Raw genomic sequence first — 27,948 nt, forward strand, 5'->3', positions numbered from 1 at the left:
CTTGGTAGCCTACTCCCAAGCACAACGGATGTTGTTCCACTCAGGTGCGTACTCAGGCCTGCGTATGCCAAGCCCCAAAACTACTCACATGTGTTGCATGCGTTTCTGATTCGGTTTAAAATTATGTTCTTCACTGAAAGCAACCATATTGCAAAAGCACTTTGTTGAGATTCGGTTGTCGGTGTGCCAAGAGAAGCGCGGTCTTCATTTAACGGATGCACAAGGAACATTCCCTTTTAATGTTTCTGACGCCTTTAGGAGTAGTACGCTTTATCATACTGGCTTTTGTTCCTTTGAAGCCCCCTTCTTTGTAGAATCCATCTACGTGTCCTGCGATTTCCATGACAACGGCTGCAAAGCGATGTTTCCAAAGGAAGAGCGGAACTGTGGCCCCTCTATCCGCCCCCATTCACCGACTCTCCAGTAGCGCGCATTAAACGGCACCGACGACCTCATCTGTCTCCCTCTCCCTTTTGAATAACTTCACCTCGGTAGATTCACTGCACTTAAGCAAGAGTTGACTCTGCTATAAAGTACCCTGACCTCTGGGGATGGGAGCACCTGCATAGGCCTATAGTCTCCTTTTTTTTTGTCAGTAGGCCTACAGCCTAATTGCTAAATGAACAAAAATGCTTAGATTTGTTGTGATTTATTATTAATAGCCAACTCATGGCACATTTCATCCATGACCTAACAGTGACACTCAGACCTCTAAAGTCCAGGTCAAGGGTGAGAGGGTGGCTCATAAAAGAGATTCACAAGAGAACCCTGGAGTGGCACTCGCACTCAATTAGGGACACATTTACAGAGAGTGTACTTCTGAGTGCCTTTTATTTTCAGAATAAGAAATAAGAGGCCTGCAATCTATTTTGCTGTCTTTTTCACCACAAAATCAAACATGTCTGGTCAATATCTGCCTTTCAAAGACACAACTACAGGCTACCAGCTATCATGTTGTTGGGCCACTCTGCTTCAAGCCTCAAGTTAGGAAGCAAGAGCATCACCAAAGTTGATGAGGTCTCTGACTAGTTGCATCCCAGAGAGGTCTAGTAGCCTATCCTCACTGAACTGTAGCCTAACATTGGGCAACAACTGGTTGAATCAGCGTTGTTTCCAACTCATTTAAACCTAAACAATAAATGTGATTACATTGAATCAACGTGGAGAACTCATTGGATGTGCAAAAAGTCATCAAAGGAAGGGCATTTCCTTTTTTTTTCACCCAACTTTTAACCTAAATCCAATGACATGGTGACGTTTTTGGTTGATTTTATATTGAATTCACGTTAGTTGACCAATCAACCAAATGTAAACCAAAAGTAGATGTTGAACTGACATATGTGCCCAGTGGATTATCACCGCTTTTATCATACAACTGCTGCATGCTTTTGCAATTGCTGAAACAGTGGAGTCAGGGCCGGATTAAGAAATCATAGGCCCCGGGGCTTGACTAAATGAGGGATACAAAGTATATGTGTTGGTGTTGGGTGCATTTTCCTGGCATGGTTTTGGTCCACTTGTAGAATCTATGCCAAGACGCATTGAAGCTGTACTGGCAGCTCGTGGTGGCCCAACACCCTTTTAAGACACGTTATGTTGGTGTTTCCTTTATTTTGGCAGATACACTACATGACCAAAAGTATGTGGACACCTGCTCGTCAAACATCTCATTCCAATAACATGGGCATTAATATGGAGTTGGTCCCCCCTTTGCTGCTATAACAGCCTCCACTCTTCTGGGAAGGCTTTCCACTAGATGTTGGAACTTGCTTCCATTCAGTCACAAGAACATTAGTGAGGTCAGGCACTGATGTTGGGCGATTAGGCCTGGCTCGCAGTCGGCGTTCAAATTCATCACAAAGGGGTTCAATGGGGTTGAGGTCAGGGCTCTGTGCAGGCCAGGCAAGTTCTTCCACACCGATCTCGACAAACCATTTCTGTATGGACCTCGCTTTGTGCAGGGGGGCATTGTCATGCTGAAACAGGAAAGGGCCTTCCACAAACTGTTGCCACAAAGTTGGAAGCACAGAATCGTCTAGAATGTCATTGTATCCTGTAGCGTTAAGATTTCCCTTCACTGAAACTATGGGGCCTAGCCCGAACCATGAAAAACAGCCCCAGACCATTATTCCTCCTCCACCAAACTTTACAGTTGGCACTATTCATTCAGGCTGGTAGCGTTCTCCTGGCATCCGCCAAAACCAGATTTGTCCGTTGGACTGCCATGGTGAAGTGTGATTCATCACTACAGAGAACTAGTTTCCACTGCTCCAGAGTCCAATGTCGGCGAGCTTTACACCACTCTAGCCGACGCTTGGCATTGCGCATGGTGATCTTAGGCTTGTGTGTTGCTGCTCGGCCATGGAAACCCATTTCATGAAGCTCCCGACCAACAGTTATTGTGCTGATGTTGCTTCCTGAAGCAGTTTGGAACTCAGTAGTGAGTGTTGCAACCGAGGACAGACAATTTTTACGTGCCACGCGCTTTAGCACTCGGCAGTCCCGTATCTGTGAGCTTGTGTGGCCTACCACTTCGCGGCTGAGCCGATGTTGCGCCTAGACATTTCCACTTCACAATAACAGCACTTACAGTTGACTGGGGCAGCTCTAGCAGGGCAGAAATTTTACGGACTGACTTGTTGGAAAGGTGGCATCCTAAGACAGTGCCACATTGAAAGTCACTGAGCTCTTCAGTAAAGCTATTCTACTGCCAATGTTTGTTTATTGAGATTGCATGGCTGTGTTCTCGATTGTATGTAAGCAACGGGTGTGGCTGAAATAGCCGAATCCACTAATTTGAAGGGGTGTCCACATACTTTTGAATATATAAGGTACCTGTATGTGCTTGTGATGAAACTTAATCCACCGTTTTTTTTAAACTATTGATCCTCTTGGCTAATTTATGCTCTCTGGTGTATTTTGAACATTGAGAGCGGGCTCCTGTGGTTGGATTAAAAATTATAATAATAAAAAATATATATTTTATTTGTTTTTTTTGCCTCTTGGGCTCCCTATGGGCTTGGGCCCAGCCCCTGACTCACACAATTGACCAGTCACATGTATTTATTATGCAGTTTATTAAAAATATATATATATATTAATCAGTTACCCACGTGGGCCCCCTACCTCCTCTCCTTCCCCCATCTGAAGATTAGCAGGCAGAAGCAGGCTGTCTACACTCATTGAGAGTGGGCTCCTGAGTCCTCCTGTAGTTGGCGGTTGTTGTTTTATTGCTTCCTCTAGGGCCCCCAATGGGCCTGGGCACAGGGGCTGCAGCCCTGGTAAACCTCAGCATTAATCCAGCCCTGAGTAGAGTAATCTATTTCCACTCCATAATAAATCAATTGGCAGTGTATTTAAAGTTTCAATCTAATGAAATCTATTATCCCTTTGGAAGTTTATTTTCAGTGCGTACCTGTCATTATTTTTGGTGAACATCGGGAAGTGAATCGCATTGGTGAAAGAGCAGTTAATTTGGCTGCCTGATTTGCATTGTAGTGTCTGAACAATTTATGACTTTGCTGACGGTTGCAAATGGTCTTAGAGGATGTTGACTCAGCTTGAGAAAGCATCTGGAGAGTATTTCTATAGGGGCACCCTAAAATAGAGGAAGTCTGTTAGGTGGAGTCCTGGGATTGGTCTGTAGGGGAAAACACCCATATCAGGTTACATAGGATATATATACTATGGTTTGGGACAAAGGAGGGGAGAATAACATATTAGAGATTGGGGCCGGTTATTCTCCAGATGTCTGCAGATGTCTGTAAATTGACGCTGAATTCCTTTGATATAATAAACCTTTATAATCAAAGTACAGTGTCAGCGGATTCCTTGTTCTCACCGCATCTAAGCATCGTTTTCTCGACACTACAGCATACTGCTAGGCTACTGCTTTTTTAGCTCCAAAATTATTAGGCTATCTGTAGATAAGTTAAACAAAATATTCTCTGGAGATGGTGATTCCTCACTGCAGGAACAATAGGTAGTGAGGAGAGAGCCTCGCTAAAGTGGAGTGTGGTCCACACTCCATTTTTGCTCAATTTTTGCTTTGTGTAAAAAAAACACAAAAAAACATCTGTCAGGTAAAAACGTATTTGAACTGGAGTGTGGATCAGAATGAGGCTCTCTCTTCACTCAAATCAAATCAAATACATTTTTATTTGCCACATGCGCCGAATACAACAGGTGTAGACATTACAGGAAAATGCCGTTTAAGAAAAAAATAAAAAAAGCAAATAATTAAAGAGCAGCAGTAAAATAAAATAACAGTAGGGAGGTTATATACAGGGGGTACCGGTACAGAGTCAATGTGCGGGGGCACCGGTTAGTCGAGGTAATTGAGGTAATATGCATATGTGGGTAGAGTTAAAGTGACTATGCATAAATAATGAACAGAGCAGCAGCAGCGTAAAAGAGGGGGTTGGGTGGGGGGGGGCAATGCAAATAGTCCGGGTAGCCATGATTACTGTCCAGGAGTCTTATGGCTTGGGGGTAGAAGCTGTTAAGAAGCCTTTTGGACCTAGACTTGGCGCTCCGGTACCGCTTTCCGTGCGGTAGCAGAGAGAACAGTCTATGACGTGGGTGGCTGGAGTCCTTATTATCCCTGCAGTGAGGAATTACCATCTCCAGAGAATGTTTTTATAATTTATCTACAGATAGCCTAATCGTTGTCAGGAGCTCAAAAAGCAGTAGTCTAGCAGTAAGCTATGCAAATCAGGGAGCCAAATTAATGGCTCTTTCGCAGATGCGTTTCGGTTCACGAAGTTCACCAAAAAGATCCATTAAAAAAGATTGGTTCATTCGGGAACAACCATCACATCACTATATGTATCCACGAATGACAGGTTTGTGCGCACTGAAAAGAAACGTCCATGTAGGCAACCCTTTAGGTTTTACATTAAAAATGTGCTATTTTTCATTAATTTTAGGCAGTAGCCAACTGAACAAAGAGCAGTTTGGGAGCCAAATTAACGGCTATTTCCCCCCCCCCCACCTTTATTTAACCAGGTAAACCAGTTGAGAACAAGTTCTCATTTACAACAGCGACCTGGCCAAGATAAAGCAAAGCAGTGCGATAAAACAACAACACAGAGTTACATATGGGGTAAAACAAAACATAAAGTCAAAAATACAACAGAAAATATATATACAGTGTGTTCGAATGTAGCAAGTTATGGAGGTAAGGCAATAAATAGGCCATAGTGCAAAAATAATTACAATTAGTATTAACACTGGAATGATAGATGTGCAAGAGATGATGTGCAAATAGAGATACTGGGGTGCAAATGAGCAAAATAAATAACAATATGGGGATGAGGTAGTTGGGTGGGCTAATTTCAGATGGGCTGTGTACAGGTGCAGTGATCGGTAAGCTGCTCTGACAACTGATGCTTAAAGTTAGTGAGGGAGATAAGAGTCTCCAGCTTCAGAGATTTTTGCAATTCGTTCCAGTCATTGGCAGCAGAGAACTGGAAGGAATGGCGGCCAAAGGAGGTGTTGGCTTTGGGGATGACCAGTGAGATATACCTGCTGGAGCGCATACTACGGGTGGGTGTTGCTATGGTGACCAATGAGCTAAGATAAGGCGGGGATTTGCCTAGCAGTGATTTATAGATGGCCTGGAGCCAGTGGGTTTGGCGACGAATATGTAGTGAGGGCCAGCCAACAAGAGCGTACAGGTCACAGTGGTGGGTAGTATATAGGGCTTTGGTGACAAAATGGATGGCACTGTGATAGACTACATCCAATTTGCTGAATAGTGTTGGAGGCTATTTTGTAAAGTGATTTTCTTAGCAGGTTAGTAGAGCATTTTCGCTAATCCTAGCCCTAACAATTTCCCTAACCTGTCACATTAATTATCCTAACCTACTACGAAACGGTCACTTCGGTATTGAAGTGGCGTGAAATGAATTTCCCATTACTAAATACAGACCGGATGCAAAAAAAAAACATACTGGATGAAGGTTCTGTTCACAGACGAATGCGTCCAATAATCGAGAAGAAAAAATACAGTTTCTTTACTGTCTTTGGAAAAACTCACTGTGGTATGCTCCACCGCCCGCCTTTTCTTTGAAAGGGACGTAGCTACGTAGACAACAATGGTACGTCATGCGTAAGTACTTGCGCCTTTCACAAGTTTGAAACTGAAGGATGAAATATTTATTTAAAAACTGACGCAATAGCGCTAAATCTAAAACAAACTGTGAATAAAATATGAAAATATATGCAGCTGCACAATCAGAAGTTTGTGATACACGCACGAAAGGTTCGAATGTACATTTAACTCTTTAAAAAAATCTGCTAACGTTAGCAAGACATGATGCGTAGCTAGTTAGCTTGAGAGCTAGCTAGCTACGCAATTATTTGCAGTGGGAAATATCTGACACGCTAGCTAGCATTATGATTGGTAGCTAGGTAGCTACGAGCATACGCTGATCGGATTCTATTGTTAGCCTATGTTAGAAGGACGTTTAGTTGATGTAATTCAATTCTTATGTCGTTTGAACTGGTTGCCTGATGTGCATAACATTGAATTATTATTGGGTGCGTTTTGCCGCCGACTAGCTATATTTAGCCAGCTGGCTAACTAACGACGTTGAGTGACTGTAGCTGTGCTAGCAGGGCAAGTTAACTAGGCCGGAGCATCCTCGGTACCTCTTTGTCAGGGTACCCATGGTAGGCTCTGTTTTTCTTGCAGAATGGCGCCTCGCGTACAGCTTGAGAAAGCAGCCTGGCGCTGGGTCGAGTCGGTGAGACCGGAGGACATACAACGAGAACATATTGAGATAGCTTACCGAATCTGTGTACCGGCGTGCAAGAGGGGAGCATGCAGGTAAATAGGAACACATAGCTAACAATTTTTCAAATTTCTTCAATTCCCATCCTTAAAACTTGGCGTTTATGTCATATTCAACTGCTATAATGTTGCCAGATCACTAAGAGTGAATTGTGTTGCACAACTATCTTCTTTTGTCTGCTATTTGATTATCTTGTAGCTAGCTAGTCACTCCGTTGAATGTCATGTGCATACACAATATGAGATTTCAGCTATGGAAAGATGGGTGAAACGCTTTTCATGACTCGTTTCCTTTCCTCAAGTATTTTGATATTCACATTACAGAACGGTATCTGCTTCCTAATGCTTGACGTTATTCCCTGGTTTCAATGCCTGAAGCCACTGTCTATATTTACTTAAAAAATTAGATTGTTGTTAGGATATTGAGGTCTCTCCCCCTGACTTGTTACCATGCTTATAAAGGAGGAATTGTAAAGGGAACCCAAATTGTCTTGTCGGTGTTGGGGAACATGCCTGGTTGGGGGAGATCAATGAGAACAGCTTCCACAACATTGACGATCCAAATTCAGAGCGCCGGGACAAGGTAGGCCTACATCCAGAAGATTCATCATGAACTCAGATTTACACCTGCAAGGATGTGCTCCTGCCTGTTTATAAATCTACATGACTTGGGTCAATTTCAAGTTAAATTGTCTGCCTTTCATCTGCACTGATTTGAAAACACTGGATGAATAAGAGATACGTTTGTTTGAACTTGTCCAACTCTCTCTTACCCCCCTTATCCATATCCCTATCCCCTCCCCCCTCTTGTTCTTGCTCTTCCCCTCTCTCAGAACACGTTTGTGGGTCTGACGAACCTGGGCGCCACGTGTTACGTCAACACCTTCCTGCAGGTGTGGTTCCACAACCTGGAGCTGCGCAGGACCCTGTACCTGTGTCAGAACGCCCGGGCAGAGGAGCACAACATGGACTCAGGTGTGCTAGCCCTTGGAGATAAGCTCAGACTGTAGGGATGTAACAATTTACCAATACGCATCGGTCCACGTTTCAAATGTTTAAGATATAAATGCATCGGCCCGTGGGACCCCAAATCGATCCACATTTGCTCAAATTACTTTCTCTCTACCTTCCAAAAAACCCTAATCTTTTGTGACAACTACGTCCTGACCTTCAGTGTCTAACTAAGCATGTAATTGGCGGCAGGTAGCCTCGAGATTAGAGTGTTGGGCCAGTAACCAAAAAGTTGCTGGTTCAAATACCGGAGCCGACAAGGTAAAACAAATCTGTCGCTGTGCCCTTGAGCAAGGCACTTAACCCTAATTGCTGGTGTCTCGGGAAGTTTGGATATGCAAAAAAACATATTAGCATTACACACTTGTGTGTAACAGGAGAAATATAAGCACCCCCCAAATTAGTACTATTGTGTTGACAGTAATTGATCTACAAGTCATATTGCATGCTGAACAACCCCAGGCAATATCAGTAGCCTAGTCAAACTGTGCGCCGTGCGCAGCTTCACGCTGACCAATGAGAAGTAGGCCAATTCCTCATTGGCACATCTAAGTGTGCCATTCTGTAAAATGCGCTGTTGAAAATTGTGTTTTACCTGAATAAAAGTAGCCTAAGCTACTGCCTTAGACACAACTCTCATCTGGCTGTACATGCTGATCAGGGTTTACATTCAATTTTATTTTGAATGTTCAGGTTCACCATCAGCAATAGTTTTGGTCGTTTTTCTTGAAACAATATATAATAATTTGTTGATATACAGGATAAAGGTGATAATTTCCTATATTCATTGGCTATGTCATAGCACATTTTTTACAGGTAAATATTGATACATTACTAGCTCTAACAAAAAAATGACAAGTGGTGGGGGGGGGGGGACAAAAAGCAAACATTGCCCCCCCCCAACTAATAGTAAGGTGGTAGATTCCCAGTTTCCCTTATGGCTTTGCTCAGGTGCCTACATCTACCATATACAGTACCAGTCAAAAGTTTGGACACACCTACTCATTCCAGAGTTTTATTATTTTCTACATTGTAGAATAATAGTGAAGACAGCAAAACTATGAAATAACACATATGGAATCATGTAATAGCCAAAACAGTGTTAAACAAATCAAAATATATTTTATATTTGAGATTCTTCAAAGTAGCCACCCTTTGCCTTGATGACAGCTTTGTACACTCTTGGCATACTCTCAACCAGCTTCATGAGGTAGTCACCTGGAATGCATTTAAATTAACAGGTGTGCCTTGTTAAAAATTAATTTGTGGAATGTCTTTCCTTCTTAATGCGTTTGAGCCAATCAGTTGTGTTGTGACAAAGTAGGGGTGGTATACAGAAGATAGCCCTATTTGGTAAAAGACCAAGTCCATATTATGGCAAGAATAAGCAAAGAGAAACGACAGTCCATCATTACGTAAGACATGAAGGTCAGTCAATCCGGAACATTTCAAGAACTTTGAAAGTTTCTTCAAGTGCAGGCACAAAAACCATCAAGCGCTATGATGAAACTGGCTCTCATGAGGACCGCCACAGGAAAGGAAGACCCAGAGTTACCTCTGCTGCAGAGGATACGTTCATTAGTTAACTGCACTTCAGATTGCAGGCCAAATAAATGCTTCACAGAGTTCAAGTAACAGACACATTTCAACATCAATGATGTAAATGTAAACATCAACTGTTCAGAGCAGACTGCGTGAATCAGACCTTCATGGTTGAATTGATGCGAAGAAACCACTACTAAAGGACACCAATAAGAAGAAGAGACTAGCTTGGGCAAAGATACACAAGCAATGGACATTAGACTGGTGGAAATCTGTCCTTTGGTCTGTTAAATCCAAATTTGAGATTTTTGGTTCCAACTGTCTTTGTGAGACGCAGAGAAGGTGAACGGATGATCTCTGCATGTGTGGTTCCCACTGTGAAGCATGGAGGAGGAGGTGTGATGGTGTGGGAGTGCTTTACTGGTGACACTGTCTGTGATTTATTTAGAATTCAAAGCACACTTAACCAGCATGGCTACCACAGCATTCTGCAGCGATACGCCATCCCATCTGGTTTGCGCTTAGTCCCACTATCATTTGTTTTTCAACAGGACAATGACCCAAAACGCACACCCCCAGGTTGTGTAAGGGCTATTTGACCAAGAAGGAAAGTTATGGAATGCTGCATCAGATGACCTGGCCTCCACAATCACCTGACCTCAACCCAATTGAGATGGTTTGGGATGAGCTGGACCACAGAGTGAAGGAAAAGCAGCCAAAAAGTGCTTTGCATATGTGGGAACTCCTTCAAGACTGTTGGAAAAGCATTACTCATGAAGCTGGTTGAGAGCATGCCAAGAGTGCAAAGCTGTCATCAAGGCAAAGGGTGGCTACTTTGAAGAATTTAAAATATATTTTGATTTAACACTTTTGTGGTTACTACATGATTCCATATGTGTTATTTCATAGTTTTGATGTCTTCACTATTATTCTACAATGTAGAAAATAGTAAAAATAAAGAAAAACCCTTGAATGAGTAGATGTCCAAACTTTTGACTGGGACTGTACATAATTTACACACACATAAGTCAGCTCAAACAGATCATGGCCAGAGAGGCCCAGCTCCATCAGCAGCAGATTTTAATTTAGAATGGAAAATGAATGTATTTATGCAACAAATGTTAGTGCATTGTATCACATCGAACCAAATCACATCGATTCATTCATCTAATCAAACTGGATCGCACTGAATTGTTTCAAACTAAAACGTATCGTTTCTGTTTCGTATCGGCGCCCATGTATCTAAATATGTATTGAATCATCTTGAAATGGACAGATGCATATCCCTACCAGATAACTGTATAGATTTCTTCAGGTAAACCCAAATTGAAGTGCTCAAACACCATTTTCCCTTTCTCAGACTACGAGCCTCGCAACATATGTGAACACCTGCAGTACCTGTTTGCACTGCTGCAGAACAGCAACAGAAGGTACATTGACCCCTCGGGGCTGGTCAAGGCGCTAGGACTGGACACAGGACAACAGCAGGTAGTCTCATTATCTTTTTACATGCACAGGAAAGTGTGTGAAGAGTTCACTATGTTTGGCAGAAGCTTAGTTATTTTTATAGTGGCTATAGGAAGAAAACGAAGAATACAATTTCAAATGTAAACTTTTTCTATTTTACTCATCCTCATCTCTCTATTTCTCTCTCCTGCCTTTCTTTCACATTCAGGACGCTCAAGAGTTCTCCAAGCTCTTCCTTTCGCTATTGGAGGACACATTATCCAAACAGAAGAACCCAAACCTGCAGAATGTCATTCAGCAACAGTTCTGTGGACAAATGTCTTACGTCACTGTGTAAGCCAGCACTATATTCACCCATCAACTTTAATCAGACTTAACTAACATTCTAACAACCCAGTTGTACTTTTATTTGTTAGAATTTGGAATCTTCCGGTAGCCATGAGAGATGTACTTGTCCTTTCTTGCTTTATTGGTTGGTTTTATAAAGTCATGCGTTTGACTATTTTGTGCTTTGATATCAGTGGTTGTGCCAGTCAGAAATGCAACATGATTTTTACAGTCTTTTATGAACATCATAAAGGCAGATGGGAAAGTGCTCTGTCTGTTTAACTGGACGGTTCATGTCAGGTTGGACACTAGGGATTTTTACTAGAGGTTTGGCTTTGTGGCTGTGAAGGTAATGCTTTTATCCTGGCCACGCTTTTGCCATTTATGATTTTGGATCGAGATCAAAACGTTTCTTCGACTAGTACCTAGGTTTTAGTCGCCTTAACTCAACCCACACTTCTACACAACACCAATACCTTTCAAACCTCTGAGAAACAGCAATAACAGATAGACTGGTGCAGACTCTTGAGTAAACCTGTGTCTGAGTCTGTGGGTTTATGACACAGGTGTAACCAGTGTGGCCGTGCTTCTCCCCTGCCGTCCCGATACTACGAACTAGAGCTCAACATCCAGGGCCACAAGAACCTTACGGAATGTGTCACAGAGTTCCTCAAGGTAACCCTTCATCATGACATCACATTAGTCATGAAGAGGATGATACATCATGTTGTTCTTTAAGGCGATTATGCATTATGATAGCATATAGTTCATTAGGGTAACTAATGCATTTTGACAACACATCACAAAGTTCTGAGTTCAAAAGGTAACAATGCATTATGACATCAGTTCCCAAAGGTAACAATGTATTATGTCAGTGTTCCCCATGGTAACAATGTATTATGACGTCAGTGTTCCCCAAGGTATTAATGCATTATGACGTCAGTGTTCCCCAAGGTATTAATGCATTATGACGTCAGTGTTCACCAAGGTATTAATGCATTATGACATCAGGTTTATTTCCCCTAGGTAATTAATCGTGATGTAACAGACTGAGTTTTTAAATAACATTTGTGAGTAGTTGGGTTGAATAGTTTAGAGTTTTATTTTTATGACCTCAGTGTTGACCCTGTGATCTCTCCCTGCAGGAGGAGAAGCTGGATGGTGACAACCGCTACTTCTGTGAGAGCTGCCAGAGCAAACAGAACGCCACTCGACGCATCAAACTGCACAGCCTCCCACGCATACTAAACCTGCAGCTCATGCGTTTTGTCTTTGACAGGTCAGTTTGATTCATTCAGTCTGTCGTTTTGTAGAAGGGTCTCTAGTCCACCATCCCTCAGCCCACAACTCAAAACGTACATGCCTTCATTAGTAGTAGCCATATGCAGTATCACTGAGGGTCAAGGCAACAACTCTAACTCAGAACTGTCGCTGAATGTTGTCTTTCCTCTGATTCCCAGACAAACGGGTCACAAGAAGAAGCTCAACACCTTCATCAGTTTTCCAGAGCAGCTGGACATGGGCCCATTTCTGGAGGGCAAAGGTATCGCCAGCCTTGCAATGGCTCAACACAATATCCTCATTCTTTACATGTGACCGAATATTTAATGATAAAGATGGATACATGACCGAAGTTCTGTGATAATGGTATGATTAAAGCTGCCCCTTTACTATGCGTTATGACATACAGACGCACATAATCCATGCTGTGTGTGTTTGTTTTGGGTCTCTTTGGGTGGCGTCCCCAGAAGATGAAAAGTGTGTGTACGAGCTGAGTGCAGTCCTGATCCACCGCGGGGTCAGTGCCTACTCGGGTCACTACATCGCCCACGTGCGAGACGCCCGCACCAGTGACTGGTACAAGTTCAACGACGAGGAGATTGAGAAGATGGAGGGCAAGAAGCTACAGCTGGGCATCGAAGAGGACATCGGTAGCCTCCCTGCTCCTTTCTGCATTAGTCCACTTGTGCCCCCCTTTCCTCCCCTTCACTTCCCTGAATTGTAGCCGTATCGTTTTGTAATACAGCTTGGTTAAAAACTGACAGTTGTTTGGTGGTAAAGTCCCACTCCCTTACCAAATCAATCTTTATTTAAAGTGCATCTAAAATCGTAACACAAAAAATTTTGAAAAATTAAAAAACAAGACAGGAAGAATAAAGGTGGTTAATAAAGGAACTAACTACTCTTCATCATGGCTTCTCTTATACCTGTTCTCTGCTGCTGTTCTGGTCTTTCTCCAGCCGAGACGGTGAAGTCCCAGACCCGTAAGCCCAAGTGCAGTAAAGGATACCACTGTTCCAGGAACGCCTACATGCTGGTGTACACGTGCCAGAGAGAGGAGGACACTGACCCCATGGAGACCAACGTTGAGGTGCCAGGTGAGGATCAAACAACTGGACTGCACCTGGTGATGACTGTAGTTCAATACATTATGTACAAGGTAAGAACTGAGCTAGCTGGATGGCCCTTTGACATACTTGATAGGTAAGAGGAAATGTATTAAAGCTATTCTCCAGTAAGACTTGTGTAGTTCTATGTTCCCTGCAACTAAAATCAGCTAGATATTCTTTGTACACTACCTGTTGCTGCAGAGGTGATGTGGTTAGAATGTTGTGGTTGTATGACCTTTGAACCCAGCAATGGTAGCTGTGATGTCAGTGGGAGCCCTCTATCTGTGCCAGGCTTTCTGCAGAGGCTGGTGGACCGAGACAACAGGAAGTTTGAGGAGTGGTGCCTGGAGATGGCCGACATGCGCAAGCAGAGCGTCGACAAGGGCAAGGCCAAGCACGAAGAGGTGAAGGAACTCTACGAGCTTTTACCTGCGGAAGACGGTCGGTAAAAACATCCCCTTACCCCAGCTATCACAATATTGCAATATTAAAGTAGTTATTTGTTCATGATGTTGTATAAAGCATTATAACTAGGGCTGTCAAACGATTAAAATAATGAATCGAGTTGATGGCATTAGTTATAGCAGTTTTTGAATGTGCTCAATTTTGGCCCTAAATAAAGATTTTTCCATTTAAAAAGCAGTGCATAGAGTTACAGGCATACTATGCTTTGATTGTAAGGGAAAGAAACACAAAATAATCTGTATCAGAATGTTTTATTAGCATTTTCACCATAAACAACACAAAAGTCACTAACATACAGCTATTAATGCTCCCAATGTTTAAGTAGGCTTACTATCTCATCAATGGTCATTAAATGTAACACTTGCGCACAGCACACACACAGCTTTAAGTACTGTTAAAGCTTCAGCCATTCTAAATGAGTGACTATATGAAAAAACTGTCTCTATGGATACACAGAGCTTTTACATTTGTCCAACAATCTTATGAAAACACTGTAACCATCTGTACTGTTCAGGGCCCTGTTTCCCAAAAGCATCTAAAGGCTAAGTTCATCGTTAGGACCTTCGTAGGAGCATTATTATAAATCTCCCAGCTGTTTCCCTAAACCCTCGTTATTAACGTTGCACATGAAAACGCTCGTAAACTAACGCCTGTCTCAGATCACTCGTTAGATGCTTTTTGCCCTCCCGTGTCACTTTATACACAGAAGATCTACTCTAAACATAGAATCCCATGGTTTAACAGTCTCTCTGTGACTGCCAATAACTTCAGAACATGGTTGACTACAAATACAAAGTTGCCAATGTCTGCAATTGATACAAACAAGTGATGTATAAAAAGATAAAAATAAAAACCGAGATGACTGCATTAAAAATATAAACAGTAGGCTATAGACCTATTTCAATCATATTGAAATACATTTAATGTTCAATGACTCGAGTTCTATTTTGCTACTTGTAGGCAACTGTCTGTAATTTGTCTCAATATGTATCATGATGTATAGCCTAACGTGCGCAATGTTGTACCAAATCTGTGATTTAGTGCATTTATATTTGGTAGCCTAAGCATTAGAATAAGCCACCTCAATATTTGCAGCCTCGGTAATATCTCCCTAGGAGCTGATCCATCGTCAGTTTTGTGAAATAATTCTAATGTTAAGGTGATATTTGAATGGATAAAGCTGATCCGAGAGCAGCACTCCCTTTCTTTCTATCCTGTCAGTATCGACACATGCTCCAACGACGCACTCAGCGACTGTTCTCTGTGCATGGTGTTTTGGGAAACGCATGTTACATCTTCGGCCATTGTAGGAAAGAAGCATCATTAAAACACTCCTAAGCCTAAGTTCCATCACTATCGGGAAACTGGGCCCAGATAACTTTACACACACAGACCTATACACCCTTTCTCTTTCACTTACTCCCGCTCTGACACACACACACACAATCATACACATCCCACTCTTGCATATGCAGCCTACCTTTTGAAGTATCTCTTTGAGTAGGCTATTCCTTTTCAGTTCTTCCTGTGCCACCCAAATTTGTGGTCAAGTTATCAGGTTGCTAGCTAGAGGCACACTGTCTTCAGCGATGTAAAGGCGCAAGCATTGACTGTAGCTGTGTTTCGTGTTGTGTTCTGCACTTTAAAAGGGTCTGTGTGGAAACACGTGCGCTTAAAAGGTTCCGTCCGGTGAAGAAATGGAGCCGCGATTAACGGCTTAAAAAATAATTTATGGAGATAATTTTGACAGCCCTAATTATACCACATCCTTGGAATGCTATGCAGGTGCATTAACAGTAGCTATGCTTACTTTGTAAAGAAACAAAAAGGCACAAGAATATAGTTTATTTTAATTACAATAAATGTTGTACGAGAGCAATATACTGTGTGTTGCCCCTTTTCATTCTCCAGAGTTCTTTCACCCAGCACTGAAGTGCAACTAAGATGTCCATCTTACAACGTTGAGGTCCAGGTAGAGAGTTTCATGTTTGTGTGTTTGTTTCTTCCAGGCCAGCAGTATGAGTTTGTGCCTCTGGAGTGGCTGAAGAAATGGCTGGACGACTCGACGGTCACCAAAGAAATCGACAACGGCAACTTCCTGTGTTCTCATGGTAAACTGCACCCCGACAAGGTGGGGGAGGCCAAGAGGATCTCCGTCAAAGCAGCAGAGCTTCTCTTTGACAGATACGGAGGAGGACCCAGACTGGATGGTAAGAGACATTGCTGATGTGCATGGATAGTCTCAGCTCCTCTCTGTGACCTCTGACCTCGTGTGTGTGTGTGTGTGTGACCCTGTGTCCAGGGTCAACTCTCTGTGAAGAATGTGTGGGCCAGAGATGCAGGGTGCTGCGGCTAAAGAACCAGCTGGCCGAGGACTACAAAGAAGTCACCTGCCTTGTTAAGGGCCCGCCCAAAAGGTAACCACTCACTCACACAGATTAATGGCAACATTTTGTGTTCGTAAAACAGTCCTCGCAGTGCTGAAAGTTAGACAAAATAACCGTAACCTTATAGATACAGACATATTTGTAGTACTGCAGCTAGCGATTGCAACGTGCGCATGTGTGTATGTTCTAATATCTCACCCCTATCCGACAGTGATGAGGGGTACTGGGTGGGCAAGACGTCTCTTCGGAGCTGGAGACAGCTGGCCTTGGAGCAGCTGGAGGAGGACGAGGAGGAGACCAAACACAGCGACGGCAAAACCAACGGAGAGGGACCAGAGATCACTGCTACTAAAGGTACACAAACCAGCAGAGGTCACAAAGAGTACAACTTGGATAACTACTTATCACAATGACAGGTAGAGTAGGTAACTACAATATTATTAGAATCAGGTGAGAAATAACATGTATTCACCTCTTTGTGCAGAGATCATGATTGATTAGGTTGGTTATTACTGTCTGGTTCTTTATCAGAGTGTGGCCCAGTATTGTTTGACTGTTGCTGTCTGATTCCAGAGTACGGCCCAGAGAACCAGGATGACGAGGAGATGAAGAACTTCAACGAGGACATCCTCTGTCGGCATGGCGGTCTTAGTATCCTGGAGAGTGAGAGGCGGGTGGTGACTGTGGAAGTGTGGTCCAAACTGAGGGTGTACTTCCCCAAAGCCCCCCAGTTCACCCAGCTACAGGAGCCATGTCAGCAGTGCCTGGTAAGAAGGGATGGACCGAGGTGGTGGGAGGGATAGAGATACTGTTGTCTCTCCCTACTCCTCTCTAGCCTTGTAAAGGAAAAACCAAATTGTTCAAATTGAGCTGATCACATTCCTATTAACTGTGTGGAATCCCTCTGGGTTTTCCTGTAGAGGCTGGAGCGTGAGGGCAAAGAGAATGAGGCTCTGAACAGGATGATGGCGTCAGAACAGAAGAGCTCCCTCCTGAACCTGTTCCAGGAGAAGAACAGACCCACACTCACCAAGTGGCCACAGGTAATAACTATTAGTACACAGGTAATAACACATTTAATGACACTTAGACTGTCTGAGAACGGAGAGGAGAAAAAACGCAAGGAAATCAAGATCGCATTGACAGCTGTACAGATTTCTCCAACACGGCAGAAAGCGAACACTATATAATGTCCCATCTCATTGATTCAGCCACTTAGATAACTAGTAAGTTAAACTTAGGGGTTGCGTTAACGCAGAATTCTGCGTTTTTCACACAAACGCAGATCTAAAATGCTTCTTATTGTTATTTCTGCTCGACACAGACTAATTTTGTGCTTCAGTTCCACTTCTCCACTGGAAGAGAATTCACGAACCGGCATTCTATCAGCAGACAGCTCTCTGACTGTGTAGCTACTTTTCTCTGGTACTTTTCAGTGTAGCCGAATGTGTTGCACTAATGTATTTTCTGTGAAGGAAAACTGTAGTTGCACACCCCTGATAACTCTGTTGAAGCAAAAAAAACACTGTTGACTTTCAATATAAAACGCGACCCCTGTCAATACACAGCTGGGCTCAACTGCTCCCACTTTCTCCTGTTGTGCTATTTACAAACAAACACGTGACTGGCTCAACTGTTCTGAGGAACTACGGTAAGCTTCATAATGTAAAATAATATGAGCGGTGAAATGAAGACTGCAATCTGCTTTATCTCCTATCGTATTGCACAAGTTGACTGCAGGTATTTACTTAAAGTAGCTACAAAAAACTTCAAATAAATACTTAACTATATTGACAGTATTGAAAAGCCATCCCGACTACACAGGTAATACACATATAATAACACAGGTTAGTACACAGGTAATTACAGTTAGTACACAGGTAATAACGGTTATTGCACAGGTAATAGGTAATACGTTTGCACACTGGATAGATATCCTATTGGCTGAACTGAATATATTTGTTGATGACATGTTGACATACTGATGAACCCAATCTTTGTTTTAGGAGACGGACATTCTCTACATAGTTCCTCTGTTTTTTGTGGACGAGTGGAGAAAGTTCATCAGGTAAGTCCAGTCTGAATCCTACTGTTTGAATGGTGAAGCAGTCAAAAAACAAACAGCCAAAGATGACATGAATGACTGCCTCCTCCCCTCCCTCCCTCTCTGTAGGAGGCCCACTAAGACCTCCCCAGTGTCTAGTGTGGGGAACAGTTTGCTCCTTTGTCCCCATGAAGGCTTCATGTTCACCCACGATTCCATGTTGAAGGGAGACGCCCAACAGTGAGTGACTTCACTGACCTCTAATGTCTGAGCCCTGTCGACCCGTGTTGTTGTTTTCATGTTTTTATACAGCACTGCTCTGGTCTTTATCATCCGTCCCTCCTGGTCTCATGTTGTGTGCTGTTCCCTCTGCACAGTATAGCTCTTCTCTGGCCCAGCGAATGGGAGGTGATCAGCAGACACTTCCTGGTTGATCAGCCAATCTCCATCTGCCGGATCAGTGAGGCCACGCCCAACGGCTCCAGTGTGGAGTACACCACCCAGCCTGGTGAGATTCAAGCCCTCATGACTGTGTGACTTACTGCTGTTATTCTGTTCTGATTCTTTGAGAACTGTGCAGAGGGACTGTTTGGCTGTGTTTGTGTTCTGTGTGTCCAGAGCTTTGCAGGGACTGCAGAGAAGGCTTCATCTTCCAGCAGCAGAGGGACATGAGAGAGTACGCACAAGCCACAGTCTACGTCCGCAAGGTCATAGACGACAAGAGGGTGAGTGTCTCTCCCCCTCCCCCCTCTTTTCTCTTTAGTAAATATGTCTGTCACGGAGTGTAATATGCAAATAGTATGAATCACCAGAGAAGAATACAACTTTGTCTTCCTATTTAGATAATGAAGGAGGCAGCTCCTGAGATGAATGTGAGTGGGTCGGAGGCAGAGGATGAGAGGGAGGAGCCTGTTGCTAAGGTGGACGGAGAGCAAGACCCTGACTTTAGCCAGGTAGGACACAGACTGCTCACCTCAGTTTCACTTTTTGTTGCTTATAAGTCTCTAAGAATGTAATGTTTGAGTAAAGGTTTTGTGAAAACTAAGACATTTACCAATAATGTTAAAGTGAGAAGTGCTGAGAGGATGATTGACATGGATATTGTTCAATGTTTCCCTTGCTTCCTGGTCACATGACCTCTGTCCAGTCAGAGGACGGGGCGAAGCGTCAGAGGCTGGGTGAGGGCACCATCGGTGCTGCCGCAAGTCCGGCCCCCATGGCCAGTTGCGGCAAATCAGGTATCAGGAGGAGCACGAGGCACAGGAAGCTCCGGGGAGAGAAAGCACTCATCGTCTCAGCCAATCAGACACTCAAGGAGCTTAAAATACAGGTGCGGGGTTCACCAGTGTTGCCATCGATGGAGGCTTGAATAACCATAATGCATCATCCTTGCCTTTGCACCACACTGAATCTAAGGATTCCTAATCCCTAACTCTGGTGTGTTAATGGTTCTCCCACAGATCATGCATGCCTTCTCCGTGGCCCCGTTTGATCAGAACCTGTCGATCGACGGCCGGTGTCTAGCGGACGACTCTGCCACCCTCGGCAGCCTAGGAGTCATCCCAGAGAGCGTCATCTGTCTGAAGGTACAAACCGCATTCATATTAGATTAGATTATAAACTTGAATTATTAGCATTATTATTTTTCTTTAAGGGGTGAAGACGGTTATCTAATATGACAGTGAACACGTCGTTATGTCATTACCGGAGACGAGCAGCGACTGGTTTATGAAGTTGCTTATTCCTGAATCTGTTTGTCTTTTTTTTCAGGCTGATGAACCCATAGCAGATTATGCAGCAATGGATGATGTTTATCAGGGTATGTTTATTTTCTTCTCTCCTTTCTCTTTTTTTTGTCTCTTCTTTCTTTTGTATACCGTGAAATTCTGTTTTAAAAATGTGTTACTATGAATTGAAAGATCCCATTTGCTAACAATGGTTTCTATGGGGGATTTTCAGTCTGTATGCCTGAAGAAGGATTTAAAGGTAAGGGTATTTTCTGATCGCGATCATGTTTGCATACATTGGTTTTATTATCCATGATCTGCAGTATGTGCAGCTGTTGTTAAATTTTAACTCATTTGACATACAACAAATCAATAAAACATACTGTATGGATCCATTTAGGCACTGGGCTTCTCGGTCACTGAAGAAGACATGACAGTCTCTGCCCTTGAAGCGGACTGAAGCTGGACAACAAGAATCAAATGCTTGTAGTGTCCATAAATGGGAAAAAAAGTGCTTTAATTTTGTTTTCTCTTATGTTGTTTTTTTAAAGATTTAGTTTTTGTATTGTGACTGTTGCAAATCCTTTGTTTATATCTCTGTTAAAAATGATCTGCTGGCTTTTAATATTTAAATAAGTTCATGCATTCGCTGGGACTTTGGTCACACTCTCTTCGCCCGGGCTGTGGGTAGAAACGGGTCATGAGAATCGAGTAGCATCTTCCAATGTGGAGCTCAAACTGCTTTTCTGTCTGCTTCTGTAGACTTCTGAGAGGATCGGCCCAATTGTAGGACAAAATTATCCTTGAATTTTACAAGATACATTTTTTAGTTCAAAGGGAAATTGTGGTCTCTGCAAATTTTCTTCAAACATTTAAAGAATGCATGTGCAACTGTTAAATTGTTAAACCACAAAACAGTTTCAATATAAGTACCTCAATAACAGTTAACAAAATACTCTGTTGTGACATTTAGAAGAATAAAATATATGTATATTTCTTAAATGAATAAAAAAAACATTGCAAACTTAGATTAGGTTTGTGCTGCAATCAGAAACAGATGCAGGCCTTGGTGTGAACTGTTATTTTCTCTTATTTCATATGGGCAATAAAGTTGTTTTTCTTCTACAGATTTTCTCACACATGAATTGTTCTGGATCTATTTGTGCGCTGTATGAAGAAGAAAAAAATATGGGCCGGTTTCCCCGACACAGATTAAGCCTAATCCTGTGTCCGGGAAACCGTCCCTCTGACCCGTTCTTTCATACCTCAATGCTTTGACCACTATGATATTGATATAGTATTGACTCTCATTCCCTAATAATACACATAGTAAACCAAGTCTGGATGTGTAGTGCATCTGCAAGAGAGCATGGTTGGGGTTTGTAGATTCAATGTTTATTGGTCGTGGACACAGATTTGCAGATGTTATCGCAGGTACAGCGAGATGCTTATGTTTCTAGCTCCGACAGTGGAGTAATATCTAGCAATACAATAACCAAACAGTATCAGAACAAGCAGTCAGAATCAAACTGTCTATACACACTCTATATACAGTGGGGGAAAAAAGTATTTAGTCAGCCACCAATTGTGCAAGTTCTCCCACTTAAAAAGATGAGAGAGGCCTGTAATTTTCATCATAGGTACACGTCAACTATGACAGACAAATTGAGAATAAAAATTCCTGAAAATACCATTGTAGGGTTTTTAATGAATTTATTTGCAAATTATGGTGGAAAATAAGTATTTGGTCACCTACAAACAAGCAAGATTTCTGGCTCTCACAGACCTGTAACTTCTTCTTTAAGAGGCTCTTCTGTCCTCCACTCGTTACCTGTATTAATGGCACCTGTTTGAACTTGTTATCAGTATAAAAGACACCTGTCCACAACCTCAAACAGTCACACTCCAAGCTCCACTATGGCCAAGACCAAAGAGCTGTCAAAGGACACCAAAAACAAAATTGTAGACCTGCACCAGGCTGGGAAGACTGAATCTGCAATAGGTAAGCAGCTTGGTTTGAAGAAATCAACTGTGGGAGCAATTATTAGGAAATGGAAGACATACAAGACCACTGATAATCTCCCTCGATCTGGGGCTCCACGCAAGATCTCACCCCGTGTGGTCAAAATGATCACAAGAACGGTGAGCAAAAATCCCAGAACCACACGGGGGGACCTAGTGAATGACCTGCAGAGAGCTGGGACCAAAGTAACAAAGCCAACCATCAGTAACACACTACGCCGCCAGGGACTCAAATCCTGCATTGCGAGACGTGTCCCCCTGCTTAAGCCAGTACATGTCCAGGCCCGTCTGAAGTGCATTTGGATGATCCAGAAGAGGATTGGGAGAATGTCATATGGTCAGATGAAACCAAAATATAACTTTTTGGTAAAAACTCAACTCGTCATGTTTGGAGGACAAAGAATGCTGAGTTGCATCCAAAGAACACCATACCTACTGTGAAGCATAGGGTTGGAAACATCATGCTTTGGGGCTGTTTTTCTGCAAAGGGACCAGGACGACTGATCCGTGTAAAGGAAAGAATGAATGGGGCCATGTATCGTGAGATTTTGAGTGAAACCCTCCTTCCATCAGCAAGGGCATTGAAGATGAAACGTGGCTGGGTCTTTCAGCATGACAATGATCCCAAACACACCGCCCGGGAAACGAAGGAGTGGCTTCGTAAGAAGCATTTCAAGGTCCTGGAGTGGCCTAGCCAGTCTCCAGATCTCAACCCCATAGAAAATCTTTGGAGGGAGTTGAAAGTCTGTGTTGCCCAGCGACAGCCCCAAAACATCACTGCTCTAGAGGAGATCTGCATGGAGGAATGGGCCAAAATACCAGCAACAGTGTGTGAAAACCTTGTGAAGACTTACAGAAAACGTTTGACCTGTGTCATTGCCAACAAAGGGTATATAACAAAGTATTGAGAAACTTTTGTTATTGACCAAATACTTATTTTCCACCATCATATGCCAATAAATTCATAAAAAATCCTACAATGTGATTTTCTGGAGAAAAAAAATCTCATTTTGTCTGTCATAGTTGACGTGTACCTATGATGAAAATTACAGGCCTCTCTCATCTTTTTAAGTGGGAGAACTTGCACAATTGGTGGCTGACTAAATACTTTTTTTCCCCACTGTATATATATATATATATATGAGAGAGAGACAGTTTGAACAGTGTATGAATAGAAAATGTGTGTACATCAGTAGTTATAGGATGAGCCATGACTAGAATCCAGCGCCTTCAGAAAGTATTCACACCCCTTGACTTTTTCCACGTTTTGTTACAGCCAGAATTTGTGTCACTGATCTACACACAATACACTATAATGTCAAAGTGGATTTATGTTTTTTGAATGTTTAAAAATGAATGTCAATTAGTATTCAATCCTTTTGTTATGGCAAGCCTAAATAAATTCAGGAGTAAAAATGTGCTTCACAAGTTGCATGGACTCTGTGCAATAATATTGTTTAACATGATTTTGAAATGACTACCCCATCTCTGTACCCCATACATACAATTATATGTAAGGTCTCTCAGTCGAGCAGTGAATTTCAAGCACAGTTTCAACCACAAAAACCAGGGAGGTTTTCCAATGCCTTACAAAGAAGGGCACCTATTGGTAGAAGGGTAAAAAACAACAACATTGCATCGAATATCCCTTTGAGCATGGTGCAGTTATTGATTACACTTTGGGTGGTGTATCAATACACCCAGTCAGTACAAAGATACAGGTGCCCTTCCTAACTCAGTTGCAGGAGAGAAAGGAAACCGCTCAGGGATTTCACCATGAGGCCAATAGTGATTTAATACAGTTACAGAGTTGAATGGCTGTGATGGGAGATATCTAAGGATGGATAGACAACATACTAACATGCACAATACTAACAAATTAGTGAAAAGCAGGAAGCCTGTACAGAATAAAAATATTCCAAAACATGCATCTTGTTTGCTATAAGGCACTAAAGTAATACTGCAAAGAATGTGACAAAGAAAAATAACTTTTTGTCCTGAATACAAAGCGTTATGTTTAGGGCAAAACACAACACGTCACTGAGTACCACTCTTCATATTTTCAAGCATGGTGGTGGCTGCTGCATTATGTTATGGGTATGCTTGTCATCGGCAAAGACTACATTATTTTTATCCCAAAAAAACGAACAGAATAAAGCTAAGCACAGGCAAAATCCTAGAGGAAAAACTAGTTCAGTCTGCTTTCCAACAAATACTGGGAGGTAAATTCAACTGTCAGCAGAATAATTACTTAAAACACAAGGCCAAATATACACTGGAGTTGCTTACCAAGACTACATTGAATGTTCCTGAGTGGCCTAGTTACAGTTTTGACTTAAATAGGCTTGAAAATCTATGTACAATCAAGGTGTGCAACGCTCTTAGAGACTCCCCCCCCATAAAATAAAAATGTATGTTCTAAATGTAATTTCCTGCAATTCTACACGTTTTGCCATGGGGCGTAGAGAAATGTTTCAGTTTTAAAGCACGTTTTCTGCAGCTACATGTTTTGCCATGGGGCGGAGAGACATTTTTTTCAATGTCATAACAAATGTCATGCAATTCTACTCATTTGTCATGAGGCAGAGGTCATTTTTTGCGGTTTTAAAATGAACTTCCTGCAATTGTACCCATTTTACCATGGTGTGGAGATACATTTGAGCAGTTTCAAAGCTAATTTCCTGCAATTTTACACATTTTGCCATGACTTGTGTCATATTAATGATATCTGAGTGAGTGACACACAAAATCAATGAGGACCACCTGGAGGTCAGGGCCCCTGGGCATGTGCCCTGCATGCCCCGATCGGTATTCGGCCATGATTACTACAAGTTTAGATAACTGGCTAGACTAATTTACCAATCTAAAAATTGTTAGCTGACATGGCTAATTGAGTGACTGTCAGTGACTGACAAAACAAGAGGAAAATCTACTGAGGCACAACCAAATTTCGAATTTACACCTTGTCTATTTTACTATTCTAACTCTCAACAGTAAGTTGAGACCCCGACAGTTCCCCCCAAAAAAGTGTGTGGGGCCCCCTAGCGGCCGGGGGCCCTGATTAAATCCATTTGAATCCCACTTTGTAACACAACAAAATGTGGAAAAAGTCAAGGGGTGTGAATACTTTCTGAAGGCACTGTACATATAAAGTGGGTAAAACAGTATCTAAACATAAAGTGACCAGTGTTCATTGACTCTATGTACATAGGGCAGCAGTCTCTAAGGTTCAGGGCAGGGTACTGGGTGGAAGCTGGTTAGTGATGACTGTTTAACAGTCTTATGGCCTGGAGATAGAAGCTGTTTTTCAGTCTCTCGGTCCCAGCTTTGATGCACCTGTACTGTCTCCGCCTTCTAGATCAGGGGCTCCCAAACCTTTTCACTCGGGGCTCCCTTCCAGCATTGGGGAACATCCTGCTCGCCCCCTGCGCACGCACGCGCTACGTCTATTTCTATGGGCACAAGCACTGTTCATGACACAAACTGTTTACACCCCTCTTGTTGGTGGAGAGAATTTTGCAGGTTTAAAGCTCATTTAGTGGGCGGTCCACTGCCCCACAATTTTGGAACCACTGTTCTAGATGGTAGCGGGGTAAACAGGCTGTGGCTCGGGTGGCTTGATGATCTTAATGACCTTCTTGGCCTTCCTATGACACAGGTGCTGTAGATTCAGTAGTCAATCTTTGAGCAAATTAAGGAAATATCATTTCACTCTCATTTTCATTTCTCATGAGTGAATAAACATTTAGCACAGTTGAGTGCTCTCTATGCACTGACCTTGGGTCAGGTAAAAGTATCACTGAAAAGTGTGGGCAAAGAAGGTAAACTGATCCCAGATCTGTGTCTCTCATGTGACAAAGTGCCTTTTAGAGCAGTGGTTCCCAACCTGGGGTCCGGGCGCCAGAGTTCACAGGGGGGGCGCGGGGTCTCATTTGCTTTGAGGTCAAACATGCATCAAATGTTCCACTATAATTTAATCAGCTTTTCTTAGATACAAGTAGGGGAGGCTCCAAGGAAAAAAAGTTGGGAACCACTGTTTTAGAGTATGCACAGTTTTAGTTTGAGCAGTCGCCATTTCAAAATACTGAAGCTTTATTGCGCTGTTTAGGTTTTTAAATGTTTTATTTCACCATTATTTAACCAGTGTTAAGTTGCGTCAATTCAAATCTGGTATAGGAACAAAAAGAGGTCAATACACGTCTTCTAAAATAGACTAGTATTTTAATTAATGCAAACACTTGAATTGGTAAATATGATGTTCGTATATACGGGCCCACTGAAAAACCACACAGGGCAGTCAGAGAACTGAGCCATTGTTCTAAGTTCTTCTTTAAATACTCTGACAGAGATAATTCCCGCTCCCTGCTGGCCTATCAGAGTAGAGACTGAGCGTGGTTTAGACTTACTCAGCCTATCGTTGGCGCACAGGCTGGTCCCAGCTCCTTGGCGCTTCACTGTTGCCAGGCATTAGTTGTTATCTCCACAACTTGTCTCGAGTCAGCAACCTCAGACATAGTCTGTCCTTGAGCGGTTTAACAAAGAGGCTGTGTGTGTGTGTGTGTGTGTGTGTGTGTGTGTGTGTGTGAATCACAAGTCTGTCTCAGCCTACCCCCATAACAGTTCCCCACATTAATCACAGATTGTTATGTTAAACAATCTATTATCAGTACAGTACAAACCTATTATGTTTAATCATTAATGTATTCTTTCTAAGCTAGGCATCACATCTAGTTATAAGAAAATAGAACCCCACACCAGGTAAGCCAGTTGAGAACAAGTTCTCATTTACAACTGCGACCTGGCCAAGATAAAGCAAAGCAGTGCGATAAAAACAACAACAACACAGAGTTACATATGGGATAAACAAAACGTACAGTCAAAAACACAATAGGAAATCTATATACAGTGTGTGCAAATGTAGTAAGTTATGGATGTAAGGCAATAAATAGGCCATAGTGCAAAATAATTACAATTTAGTATTAACACTGGAGTGATAGATGTGCAGAAGATGATGTGCAAATAGAGATACTGGGGTGCAAATGAGCAAAATAAATAACAATATGGGGATGAGGTAGTTGGGTGGGATAATTCCAGATGGGCTGTACAGGTGCAGTGATCGGTAAGCTGCTCTGACAACTGATGCTTAAAGTTAGTGAAGGAGATAAGAGTCTCCAGCTTCAGAGATTTTTGCTGTTCGTTCCAGTCATTGGCAGCAGAGAACTGGAAGGAATGGTGTTGGCTTTGGGTAGAGAAATGTAAAAGCGGTAATTCCCCGGGAAAAGGTTTGCACTGCAATGACCCGCGCTCAATCAGTTTCAGCTAGCAGCTCGTTTTTCCTGCAGTCAGAGCATCACTATTTTATGAATAAAACAACATGTCTAAGAAACGTAAAAGTGCTGATGAGAAAAATAAAGTAAGGCTATATCTCGAGAGTGGACAGGACAGGACAGGACTCTGCCAGAATGTGTCATTTGTGGCGAGAAGCTAGCTAATGACAGCATGAAGCCATGCAAAATGCAACGACACCAGGAAACAAAACACTAGGAGACTATTGGTGAAGGTCAGGATTTTTTTGAGAGGAAGAAGCAGTTGGCACTATCAAAAAGATCCACAGACATCAGAATGGCATTTGAAAGGGCAGGCAGTGATTTACACAGAGCCACGGAGGCGTCATTTGAGTGTTCGCTATTAATTGGCAAGGCTAAAAAGCCGCACAATATTGGAGAGCAGCTAATCAAACCTGCCTGCCTGAAGATTGTAGAGAGGCTGT

The 27,948-nt window shown here is 42.6% G+C and overlaps 1 protein-coding gene across 2 annotated transcripts; it reads left to right on the plus strand.

Moving 5' to 3' along the window:
* Positions 1–6,096: 6,096 nt before the first annotated feature.
* On the plus strand, positions 6,097–21,297 carry LOC311133618 (ubiquitin carboxyl-terminal hydrolase 48-like). 2 transcript variants are annotated; one of them, XM_084167138.1, is made up of 27 exons: positions 6,097–6,112; positions 6,698–6,832; positions 7,259–7,379; positions 7,630–7,771; positions 10,710–10,837; positions 11,025–11,149; positions 11,710–11,818; positions 12,289–12,422; positions 12,604–12,686; positions 12,892–13,074; positions 13,384–13,521; positions 13,825–13,974; positions 16,008–16,208; positions 16,301–16,415; positions 16,597–16,739; positions 16,959–17,152; positions 17,306–17,428; positions 18,392–18,453; positions 18,559–18,669; positions 18,807–18,937; positions 19,048–19,154; positions 19,272–19,382; positions 19,577–19,759; positions 19,890–20,015; positions 20,200–20,248; positions 20,389–20,415; positions 20,557–21,297. In XM_084167138.1, exons 1-27 carry the CDS (start codon positions 6,099–6,101, stop codon positions 20,577–20,579), a joined length of 3,168 nt encoding a protein of 1,055 aa, XP_084023264.1. In that variant the 5' UTR covers positions 6,097–6,098; the 3' UTR covers positions 20,580–21,297. The 2 variants fall into 2 exon arrangements, with proteins under 2 accessions (XP_084023264.1, XP_084023265.1); XM_084167139.1 differs by having other exon boundaries at positions 6,104–6,265.
* The last annotated feature ends 6,651 nt before the right edge of the window (positions 21,298–27,948 follow it).

The sequence above is a fragment of the Coregonus lavaretus genome (assembly GCF_964263955.1).
Source record: "Coregonus lavaretus genome assembly, chromosome: 8".
In the NCBI taxonomy this organism is placed as follows: Eukaryota; Metazoa; Chordata; class Actinopteri; order Salmoniformes; family Salmonidae; genus Coregonus; species Coregonus lavaretus.

Coding starts and splice junctions, on each gene's coding strand:
- LOC311133618 (XM_084167138.1), top strand. Junction 17,153..17,305: donor AGCCATGTCAGCAGTGCCTG/GTAAGAAGGGAT, acceptor GTTTTCCTGTAG/AGGCTGGAGCGTGAGGGCAA. Junction 19,155..19,271: donor AGGTCATAGACGACAAGAGG/GTGAGTGTCTCT, acceptor CTTCCTATTTAG/ATAATGAAGGAGGCAGCTCC.